The 12,360-nt window shown below is 44.5% G+C and overlaps 1 protein-coding gene across 1 annotated transcript in view; it reads right to left on the bottom strand.

Moving 5' to 3' along the window:
* Positions 1–10,781, bottom strand: part of HAPLN4 (hyaluronan and proteoglycan link protein 4) — a 75,439-nt gene extending 64,658 nt beyond the window's left edge. The window contains exons 1-2 of the mRNA XM_030219164.1: positions 10,699–10,781; positions 279–384 (exon numbers count right to left, since the gene is read on the bottom strand). Coding sequence (XP_030075024.1) covers positions 279–384; positions 10,699–10,701 — 109 coding nt within the window. The 5' untranslated portion in view covers positions 10,702–10,781. The remainder of the gene's footprint in view (positions 1–278; positions 385–10,698) is intronic.
* Positions 10,782–12,360: the final 1,579 nt, after the last annotated feature.

Raw genomic sequence — 12,360 nt, 5'->3', positions numbered from 1 at the left:
CCAGTGTCTTTATTGCTGGGGGTGTGGTATTTGGGCCAGGGTACCAATGTGCATATTTGCACTTCCCTATGTTTGTGTCTGTGCAAATATTCCTCCTCGTTTCAGTGCTGACCCTAATTCTGATTAATTCCCTAAAATATAAAGACTTCAACCTGAATCTGCCCCAGAGTCATCCCGTACTAATGACAGAAAGTGGTGGGGACTCAGACTCAGGTCTTAGTTTGTGCTGCACGGACTGGAAGTCTCTCTTTTACAGTGCACTCGCTGATGGCACTCACCCAGCACATGCACAGTCTTCCTCCTGCCTTTCTCACTGACTGCAGAGGCTAAGCAGAGCATCAGAGTGCCAAACACAGCCCAGTGGAAACTGCATCTGAAAAATATCTGGAGAGGAAAGAAGACAGGGAAACATTGATTAAAGTCATGCTGTTTGCAAGTGGAGGCAGTGAACCAAAACCAGAAAAACTCAAGAAGGTGTAGAGTCTAGAGAGCAATCTGACAGCAAGGCAATGTGAAGCCAGGTTGGGAAGCAACACAGAATTCAATAATACACAGCAGGAGTGCCCTGGGGAACAGGGTGCAAGACTGCCATCTTCAGCTTGAACTGGAGATAAGGGATGTGATTGGCCATGAGGTACCAATACAGGGCCATGGTTGAGAATGACTATAATGTGACACAGAGATGCCAAGTTACCCAGTTCCAGGCTGGAGATTTTGGGACAGTCCTGGATTTCTGACCATCTTTTCCTGGTGTATTATGGGACTTGTAACACTAATGTCAATGGGCAGGATCAGACATTATATATATCCTATCCTGGTTTGGGATGTATGTTCAAAAACAGGACTAGCCAAAACATTTTCAGCTTGGAACTGGGTAATTTGGCATCTTTATATAACAGTACTGTGATGTAGTTCCTGGTATGACAGCACTTTCTAAAGTCTGTAATGACCTGTTCCTTGCCAAATCCAGAGGCCACTACTCCATCCTCATCCTCCTGGATCTATCCGCCGCTTTTGACACTGTCAATCATGACTTACTTCTTGCCACACTGTCCTCATTTGGGTTCCAGGGCTCTGTCCTCTCCTGGTTCTCCTCCTATCTCTCCCACCGCACCTTCAAAGTTCACTCTCATGGATCTTCCTCCACCCCCATCCCCTTATCTGTTGGTGTTCCCCAGGGATCGGTCCTTGGACCCCTTCTCTTCTCAATCTACACCTCTTCCCTGGGCTCCCTGATCTCATCTCATGGTTTCCAATATCATCTCTATGCTGATGACACCCAACTGTATCTCTCCACACCAGACATCACCGCGGAGACCCAGGCAAAGGTATCGGCCTGCTTATCCGACATTGCTGCCTGGATGTCCAACCGCCACCTGAAACTGAACATGTCCAAGACCGAGCTTATCGTCTTTCCACCAAAACCCACTTCTCCTCTTCCTCCACTTTCTATCTCAGTTGATAACACCCTCATCCTCCCCGTCTCATCTGCCCGCAACCTCGGAGTCATCTTTGACTCCTCTCTCTCCTTCTCTGCGCATATCCAGCAGATAGCCAAGACCTGTCGCTTCTTCCTCTTTAACATCAGCAAAATTCGCCCTTTCCTCTCTGAACACACCACCCGAACTCTCGTCCACGCTCTCATTACCTCTCGCCTGGACTACTGCAACTTACTCCTCACCGGCCTCCCACTTAGCCATCTATCCCCCCTTCAGTCTGTTCAGAACTCTGCTGCACGTCTCATATTCCGCCAGAACCGATATACTCATATCACCCCTCTCCTCAGGTCACTTCACTGGCTTCCGATCGGATACCGCATTCAATTCAAGCTTCTCCTTCTTACCTACAAATGCACTCAGTCTGCTGCCCCTCACTACCTCTCTACCCTCATCTCCCCTTACGTTCCCGCCCGTAACCTCCGTTCACAGGATAAATCCCTCCTCTCAGTGCCCTTCTCCACCACCGCCAACTCCAGGCTCCGCTCATTCTGCCTCGCCTCACCTTATGCTTGGAACAACCTTCCTGAACCCTTACGCCAAGCCCCCTCCCTGCCCGTCTTCAAGTCTTTGCTTAAAGCCCACCTCTTCAATGCTGCGTTCGGCACCTAACCCTTACCGTTCAGTGAATCCAGACTGCCCCAATTTGACTGCCCCTATCGGACCGACCGTTCACTTGTCTATTAGATTGTAAGCTCTTTGAGCAGGGACTGTCTCTCTTTGTTAAATTGTACAGCGCTGCGTAACCCTAGTAGCGCTCTAGAAATGTTAAGTAGTAGTAGTAGTAGTATGACTGAGAATGGCTATGTGAGGGAGTTTATAGGAAACTACCACTTCCCCTTATTGCACTCCCTTACATTTAAGGAGCCACATTAAAAGGCAGGGCCTAGAACAAGGAAGTGGTGGCTCAGCAGGTACAGAGCAAAGAATGTGTGGCCAAGCACAAATAAAAACCCACGACTCAGACCAAGGAGGTGTAATAACAGGAGATGGTATGACATCAAAAAGTTGAAGCTGGTGTCCCCAGCAGCTGCCATCTTGGTACTTCCAAAACAAATTATCAGCTGCTGCATGGGAATGGGGTTTGAGGCGATGAAAGTAGTTCCTTCATGGTTCTTGTGGGAGTGCACCGAGCCTCTCAGTGACCACCTACCTCACACTCTCACACGCTGAGCACCCCTCCTCACATGCATTCAGGTCCCAGGAGTCAATCGCCACTAGTCATCCTTCCACCCAGGCAGGCCTCCAGGGACAGAACAACACCAGGATCTGGCACCTCTCGACCGGACTTCACCATCCCTGTGGCTTCTTCTCACTGCCTCCTTCCATCAGTCACACTGCAGCCTTGTGTGTGCAGGGTGCCCACTATGGAGAAGCAAAACCAGGCTGCGGGGTCTTCCTGACTGATAGAGCGACTTTCCCCTTCACACACACATTTGGGCATCAGTCTTCCCCCCCCCCCCCCCCCCCACCATGGTCTACCATGGTCTACCATCTCTTCCTCTCTCATCTTCTGCTCTCTCTTTCCTCCCTGTCCACAATCCAGCAACTCTCCCTCAAACATCCCCCCCCAACAAACTCTTATCAGAGGTTACCCACTAACAATCCTGCAACTTTCCTTCTTCAGTTCCCCATCCCCTATGACACAACTTCCCTCACTCTGAGGCATCCGCCTCAAGGAGGTTTAATATCTTTAGTGTCATCATAAGCAAAAATAAAAAGCATATAGCACAGTATTGAAATCTACTATACAGCATTTCAAATAACAAAGCAAATTCTGGAGCAATTCCAATAACATTTTGAATATAGCCCTCTCCCCTTCATAGACCCCCTCAAAAATCCCCCAACCCCCCCCCCCCCAACTCCTCTCCCCCTGATCCCCTCCTAAGAGAAAGAATGCAAAAACAATATAACCCTTACACTAGCCATAAAATTTAGGAGCTGCAGTAGATGGGGATCTAGGGGCAGATGAAGAGGTACAGGGAATCCCCGAACCCCTAGAGGATGGGACCAGATGGAGCGGGGAGGGCAATCCAGAAACTTTTAAGAGAGCTCAGCTAGAGGATGAAACTCTCAAAGAGGCACGAACCCAATTGGCACTAATGGGAAACCCGTGAGTAATCAGGACCACTCTAAGATAGTTCCCATATATACTAAAACATGACCTGCTATACAAAGTAGCCAAGGGATCCTTGGAAGGGGAAGAAGTGGAGTAATTGTTAGTGCCTCAGTCCTATCGCAGGTAGGTTATGTTAGCCCATAGACACCTGTTAGGGTGTCACCTTGAGAAGAAGAAAACCCGAGAGCAGATAATAGTCCGGTTCTTATGGCCAGACTTGTATAAGCAGGTCCAGCTCAATTGCCACTCCTGCCCAACTTGCCAGTTGAACAGCCCTGCAAGGGTTCCATCTGCCCCTCTCATACCCATGCCTGTTGTCAAAACCCCATTTGAGAGAATAGCCATGGACTTTGTGGGACACTTGGAGCAGACCACCGGAGGCAACAAATACATCCTGGTCATCTTAGATTATGCTACGCGGAAGCCATTGCATTGCAAAACATGAAGATCACTACAGTGGCCAATGCGCTGTGGGAAGTCTTTTCCAGGATGCGAATTCCAATGGAGATTCTAACTGATCAGGGGACCAACTTCATGCCACAAGTCATGAAACAGGGTTGTGATTTACTGAAGGTGAAATCTTTGAGGGCTTCAGCATACCACCCCCAGATTGATAGGCAGGTCGAATGTTTTAACAAAACACTGAAACAGATGTTGAGGAAATTTGTGAATGAAGATGGAAGAAACCGTGACACTCTCCTTCCTTATGTGTTTTTTGCCATTTGAGAGGTGCCCCAGAGTTTGACAGGCTTCTCTCCCTTTGAGTTGCTGTACGAGAGAAGGCTCCAAGAAATTTTGGATGTTGTCCGAGAAGCTTGGAAAGAGGAACCTAGTCCAGGGAAGAACCTTTGGTCCTGGGGAACTGGGTTGAATTCCCACTGCAGGCACAGGCAGCTCCTTGTGACTCTGGGCAAGTCACTTAACCCTCCATTGCTCCAGGTACAAATAAGTACCTGTATATAATATGTAAGCTGCATTGAGCCTGCCATGAGTGGGAAAGCGCGGGGTACAAATGTAATTTAAAAAAATAGATTACGTGCTACAGATACAGAAGAGATTAAAGAAAACAAGGGAAGCTGCAAAACTCTGCTAGGAGAAAACTCAGGTGGGACAAGCCTGAGCTTATAATCGGACAGTCATCCAGAGAACTTTCCAACCAGAGGACAGTACTCCTACCCTCATCAGAAATTCAGAAAGTAAGTGTGATACTGTGAGCGAGGTTTGAGGGTGGGCCTTTACAATAACACAGCTGGACAAGGTTGTAAACATGAAATAAATGCTTCATTAAACTTCAGTCCGAGGCCTGTTACTTCACAGACCCAGGAACAAAGGTAAAGTCTCTTTACTTCAGAGAACAAAGTCTTATCCAGGGTCATGGCTGACAGGGCCAAAAACACAGTCTGTAGCTGGTGATTGCAATGCCCAAAACACAGTCTGTAAAGATTTTGCTCTCTCTCTGGGTATCCAGGTCTGGCCCAGCCAGACCTCAGAGCAAGGCTTACAAGTCTTCAAATCAAAAGTTGGTTTACTTCAGCCAGGTCACAGTAGCTAGACATATGTCATAAAGGAGTATGCCGGTGCTTCAGTTCTTCCTTCCCTGGTCCTCCTTAACCCCACTCTGTCCCTGCCTTTTATATTTCCTGGTTCCTTACCTTTTGGCTTCACCCCTCCCATCTCAGTTCCTCTCTGAGTGGGGCTAGTGGTCTTGAGGTGGTTCAGACTATTTAAGGGTGAGGGGCAGTATTCTAGAAACCCCCTCACAGTAATCTACTATGCAAGTGGCAAGGGCCTTATGAAATACTAGAGAAGACAGGACAAGATAGCCCAACCAGACTAGAGAAACAAAGCAAGGATTTTTCACATTAATGTATTTAAAAAATGGACCCTGGTGACTACAGCGCTGGTCCATGAAGATGAATTCGGATGCGAGATCCCAATGCAGCCAGAACCCCTGCAAGTCCTGATTGTCCACCAACTTTCAGCCACCCAGAAAGCCGAATTAGAGCAGTTAGTCTGCCAAAACAGGGATGTGTTCTTCAGCACACTGGGCCAGACCCATCTCTCATTCCATGATATTATCATGAACCAAGGCGTGGTGGTCCAGCAATGCCCATACCAGATTTCAGAAGCTCTTCAGCAAAATGTAGCAAGGGAGATAGCTGAGATGCTGGAGCTCAGGATTATAGAGGAGTCCACTAGTATGTCACTTCTTACTGGTCACTGACCACAAACCTCTCAAATGGATTGTTCAACATAAGAAATTGAATGCTCACATCATGCAGTGGATCCTTAGTCTGCAACCCTTTATCGTTGAGGTATGACACTGGGTGGGCTAGGATCATGCTAATGCTGATTTCCTGTCTCAGGAGATGGAGACTGATGCTGTGGTCACTCAACCACGTAGAGTTGAGCTGAGGGGGAGGGTATGTGAGGGAGTCTATAGGAAACTATAAACTCCTTCTTAATGGCACTCCCTCACAGTTAGGGTTACCATATGGCTCCAGAAAAAGGAGAAGACATTGATCCAGTCCAAGTTTTGCTTCCATTGAAAGCAATGCAAGGAAAACCAAGACTGGCTCAATCTGTCCTCCTTTTTCTGGAGCCATGTGGTAACCCTACTCACAGTTAAGGAGCCACCTTGAAAGGCAGGATTTGGAACAGGAAAGTGGTGGCTGAGCAGGTACAGAGCAGGGAGGACATGGCCAAGCACAAATGAAAACCCACAACTCTGACCAGACAAGGAGACCTTGAGAAGAAGTCACCCTGCAGCGTATGTCATCACAACTTACATATAAGGTGTGAGAACCTGGCTAAGGTAGGCCAAACTTTAACTTGTGTATTGTGAGAAAGATGTTCTCAAAGCCTGGTTGGATCCAAACCAGCAGTTGAGCAAGTCTGCAGTGAGGCTGCATAAACTATGACTGTTGCTGGCAGGCCCATATAAAGATGGCACCTGAGCTTCTAGAGACTTTATTTCCTCAGTTATTGTGTCAGTGAAGGAACAGTCTTCAGCATTTGTGTTAATAAAAAATTTTTTTGTTTTCTTTTTACCTTTCACACACTGTCACGAGATAGCCATGATGCACCAATACTTGGGACTTTGTCATGGTGTGCAAATACTGGGAACCTCAGCCCTGCTCTGGAAGGACCACCCATGATATCCAGAAAGCAGTTCAGTTCCTGTGCTCTTATGGTCCTAGCATAACTGCTATGGCAAGGGAGTTAGTAAAGTTGTAGTGAGAAAAACAGAGCACAACGGACATTTTAGGAAAAAAGCAGCTGAAAAATGCCTACAACATTTGGACAAAAAATTGAGAGGTTTCCTTTCGAAGAAAAGAAAAAGTTGGTGTTTCTGTATAGAGACTATAGGATATCCTGCAGTAAGGCCAAAGCCAAATATTTATTCAGATTTGATTCTGTAAAGGCATGGAAAGATTACATTTTAAAACTCCTGAGCAGGGTAGACATATTGGTCCTCCTGACAAATTTTAGAAATCTGCTGCCATCTAGAGGTAGAGAGCACTCCATGCATGCAGCTAAGGAAAACATTCCTTTTTTATGCATATTTATAATTTTTACAAGCTTTTACATCTTGATCATGAAAAACAGATACATATATGTTAAGGAAATTAAATTGGAGCAATAAAGTTACATCTTGTATTAGACCACTATGTAGAGGAGGGGGGGGGGGGTTTGTTTTAAACTCTGGAGATGAGATTTAGAAGAAAATTTACAATAAAGGCTTAATACCCTCATTCACCCAAATCAAATTATTACTTTCTTAAATCATGACCTTACAGAACCCGCAGATCTTATATTTTTTTGAATCAATAAAATATCTCAATTATTCTGGAAGAAAAAACACATATTTTACATCCAAATACTTAATATTGCATTTACAGGGATAATTTAAATTAAATAATGCTCCTAAAGCAACAGTTTCAGCTCTTACCGCCAGGAAAGCTTTCCTCCTTTCCTGAGTTTGCTTAGTCACGTCTGGGAATACCCATATTTTCCCTCCATAAAAGAGTGTTTGTAAGTTCTTAAGAGCCAATCTTCTCACAGCCTCCATGTCTTGCTCAAATATGAAAGAAACAAGTAAAGTTTGTCTTTCAGATGTTGTAGTTAAGGACATTTCCAATAGTTCCAAAACACTCAATTTTCCCTGTTCAAATGGCAACTGTTCCTGTAGTTTCTCCACTTTTTTCTTGTTAGGTATATAATAGATTTTATTCACTGGAGGAATAGATTCCGGGGAAATGTTTAAGTTTTCAATCAGGTAACGCTTAAATACTTCCAACGGAGTGTATACAGGCAGTCGGAGGAAATTCAATAAACGGAGGTTTAACCTCCGATTATAATTTTCGAATTGTTCCATTTTTCGATGCAATATTGCATTGTCTTTAATCAGCAAAGTTGAACTTTCTTTCACATTTTTAACTTCTTCTTGTAAAATATCTATTTTACCATTCACTTCAACTTTCATAGTAGAAAAAGCTGTAGATAAATCTTTTATGGTACTCACAAGTGTTGTAGTTTGATTCGCTGATTCTGACACAGTCTGATCTAGACGCTGGAGTATATTCCAAATGGATTCCAGTGTCACTGCCGCCAGATTGATCTTTGGCATTTCACGTCCAGTCAGGGAATCAAAAGTTCTCTGGCCGCCTGCTGAATCTTCGTTCACTAGACCCCGATTCAATGAACTTCCAATTTCCTCTTCAGGGACGGGAATACCTGCCTGTAGAACGAGGCCAGCATGGCGTGGCGGAGGAATGAGAGTTGGAGGTGAGAGAGTTATGTCTAGTCCTGAGGTCTCAGCTTCTCCTTGCTCCGAGGCTGCGGGAATCGCTCCGACATTCTGTGGGGTGAAATTCCTCGTCGTGAATCTCTCGATACTCTGCTGTGTGGGCGATAAAGTTCTGGTCGTCGGGGTACCGACCTTCACGGAGCCTTTCCGCTTAGTATGAGGCATATCTTTTTTTAGTAAGGTAAGAAGAAAAACCACGAAATACACAGCAGTTCACAGACAGAACTCCCGGCGAGTCTAACGTGTCGCTATCTTGCTCTACCCCCCACTAAGGAAAACATTCCTGGGTGTACCAGCACTGTGTGTGGTTCTGATTTAGGAGCCACTACCAGTGCACTGTGCTAAGTTGAAACAAGAACTATATCAAGGGTTGGTGACCCAAACCCACAACAGCCACACCACACAGGTCTTCTTTCTAGGCTTCCCACAATAAATATTCATCAGACCACACTCACATAGGTGTGGTCTAAGAAACAAGTTTATTTGCACTTAAATAAAGGTTAATAAATAAAAACATTAAGTGCTAATCTTTTTATTGGATTAACTTAATAAGTCTCTGGACTAGCGTTCAGGAGCTAACACCCCCTTCTTCAGATCCCCAGACTACAGGGAGCCAGAAGCCTATCTGAAGTTAAAAAAGGCACAATCTGTCAGCAGACTTTGGTACCCCCTCCCTCCCAAATTTATGCTAAAACCATCCATCTCTCTCTCTCTCTCAATAACCTTTTTAGGTCTGTAAGTCTCCAATTCTCTGGACTGGTGAATAAATGCATGGCATGGGCACCTCAGAAAAGAGAACTGGTCTACAAATTGGAATTTTGGATTTAGCTCATACCTTCTTCAGTAGTAGCTCAAGGCAGGCTATTTTCCTTCCTTTTCTCAACAGCTGCTTTTTCAGTTTGTCAAACACATCAGCAAACTGGTGTATGAGAGGACAGGTCATGTGTGAAGAGGGTAATGGAAAACAACATGGACACATGGAAAAATGGTATGAGGTAATTTAGCAAGGGATTTGAGTCATGCATTTTGCACCCACTGAAATCTGCCTCCCGAAATGCCCATGGCTGAAAGTCTAGAAACCAAACATGGCTCAGTAGATATGCAGCCTGCCCTGTCTTTCTGTGTGGGTGACACCATGGCTAGAAACAAGCTCCTGAACCACTGGCCTCTGGGGTACAGAGGAAACCAAGGGAAGAGGTCCTGCTTGTAGCTGCTCCTGGATCTTCTGAGGTGTCCCCCCATCCAAATTGTCTCTTGAACGTTTTTTTAACTTGCCACTGTCCTGAACCAGCTCTTAGAGACTAAAATTAACCCTTTCAGGATGCATAACTCTGCAGTTCTAGCGCTAAAAGACTCAAAGCACTGGAAAAAGCAGAATTAACCAATTACATCAACACAGCAGATGATTGTCCAAAAGGTTAGACATGACCAATACAGAACACAACATTCTCTGCAAACTATCAGCAGACTGACAAGCAGAAGCAGATGCTAGCTGTAGCCCTGGCTTTCTGACATCCTTTTCCTGAGTGAAGTATTTCCAAAAGGAGAAATGGGACTAGAGATCCTACAATTACGTTGACGATTCAGTAGGTGTAAGTTCCAAAACCAGGAAAGGCAAAAATGTCTTCTTGTAGACCAGGCTACTCAGTGGCTTTAATACAAGGCAGTAAATTGTGCATGCCTGTCTGCACACATGCACACTCTCTAGACTGTGTATTCAAGACGCATCAACAGTGATGAGGGAGAGCAGGCAGAACTAGGCTGCAGGGGTCTATTCTCTGCATTCACAGAAGCTGCATTCTGCAGAGAGTCCTGTGTCCAACTTTAGAAAAAAACAGCCCAGAAGCACAAACACTAGCCAGATACCCATGTTGTGCAAATATTCCTTCAGGAGCAAATTTTATATAAAGGAATGCAAACTATCCCAAGACTTTCTCATAGTTTAGCTAGATTGCCTGGAACCATAAGCACATAACAGAAAAAAGCCTTTGCATATGTAAAACTCAATGCACAAGTCATTCAATTTAACTATATCCTCTCTCCCTCCCCTCCCAGATAGAATGTATTTCTCTGAAAAGTCTAGATGAAGAAAATATAAAGCGGGGAGTTGACCCAAAGGCTATAGTTTTCAAACTGGAGTTGGAAAGGACAGCCTGCCTGTACTCTATCCAGAGCACTGCAGTAACACAGCAGAGCTTTACTCATTACCAAGGAGACCATATACTGTTCAGAGTGCAACACTGCAGCAGCAGAGGTCTGCATGGTCGACTTACCATCTCCTCCCAATCCTAAAGCCAAGGAGTATGTAGAGAAAGAGTGACCGCAGGCCGCATAGGATGACCAGCCAGAACTGTGGGTTTTCTGCATTCTATATCTTTCACGTCTTCTTTTCACTCTTTTTGGCTGCTGCCTGCTTGTGTGAAGTGCTGACGCCATCCAAATGCCCTGATCAGAATGTTTCATCAGAGTCAGCAAAGTTTTCTACGACAACAAACTCAACATCTCCCCCCTCACCCAACACTCTCACTTCACTGAATGAAGAATGATTCTCTGAAAAAAAGAAAAAGATGAAGTAATTTATTTGATATATTTATTTCAAATAGTCATAACCTGAAAGTCTAGTCACAGACTAATCAATGTGGCAAACGTGAGACTGAAACACCATCACTGAGTACTAACTGCAATGGCCTTTATATGTCCAGGTAAATGTTATGTTGTTCTATCATTACTCACATGTGGAGTGGAGGAGTAGCCAGTACAGCGGACTTTGACCCTTGGGAACTGGGTTCAATTCCCACCGCAGTTCCTTGTGACTCTGAGCAAATCACTTAACCTTCCATTGCCCAGGTACAAATAAGTACCTATATATGCTATGTAAAACCACTTTGAATGTATTTATTATTTATTTAGATTTTGCTCACACCTTTTTCAGTAGTAGCTCAAGGTGAGTTACATTCAGGTACACTGGATATTTCTCTGTCCCAGGAGGGCTCACAATCTAAGTTTGTACATGAGGCAATGGAGGGTTAAGTGACTTGCCCAAAATCACAAGGAGCAGCAGCGGGATTTGAACTGGCCACCTCTGGATTTCAAGACCAGTGTTCTAACCACTAGGCCACTCCTCCACAGAAAAGTGGTATATCCATTCCCTTTCCCTTTAAAGTGGATGTCCAGTGAAAACAAGAACCCTGTTCTGTGGATTTACAGCATGACAGCAAGAGAGTGCAGATGTACCTGCAATAACACAAGTGGGGGTCTCTGCTGACTGAACAGCAGAAGGAGAGCAGGGCATGAGGACACTCTCCAAATCTACAAGAAACAGATTTCCATGAAAAGGGGATTTTACTTTTGAATAATATATCATACACACACATATTCCATCCATGGCAATTGGGATTCAAAAATAGTCACAGTACAGAAACAATCGTTCCATCCCTTCTTAGTGAACTCTATGCAGTGCTAGAGAAAGAAAATGTTGCCCTTCTTGTTTCTCTCGATCTAATGGCAACCTATGACTTGACTAATCACATTCTTCTTTTGCGTCAGCTTCTCAAATTCAATATTATTTATTTATTAGAATTTGTTAACCGCCTTTTTGAAGGAATTCACTCAAGGCGGTGTACAGTAAGATCAAACATGTGCAATAGACAATTACAGCAATAAAAATATTCAAAAACAATACAAAGTATGGCATGGTATACTACTTACAATATCAACACAATACTTCCCCCTACCTTGTGATATCTCTTCGGACTCTGTTCTTGCCCCTCTCCTCTTTAATATAATAATAGAACATTTTGATTGATAGTGAAAGGTAAAGCAAAGATGCAACATATAGACAGAGTACGAAGACTTAGAAAGTAAGGTGACTGATTTGAAGAAAGTTGCACATGAGGTCAGAGAAATGGTTAAATATTATCTCTGCTAGGGTAGGA

The sequence above is a fragment of the Microcaecilia unicolor genome, chromosome 11, assembly GCF_901765095.1.
Source record: "Microcaecilia unicolor chromosome 11, aMicUni1.1, whole genome shotgun sequence".
NCBI classification, from domain to species: Eukaryota; Metazoa; Chordata; class Amphibia; order Gymnophiona; family Siphonopidae; genus Microcaecilia; species Microcaecilia unicolor.
The sequence above is the reverse complement of the archived record's forward strand: the minus strand, read 5'-3'. Positions and strand labels throughout refer to the sequence as shown.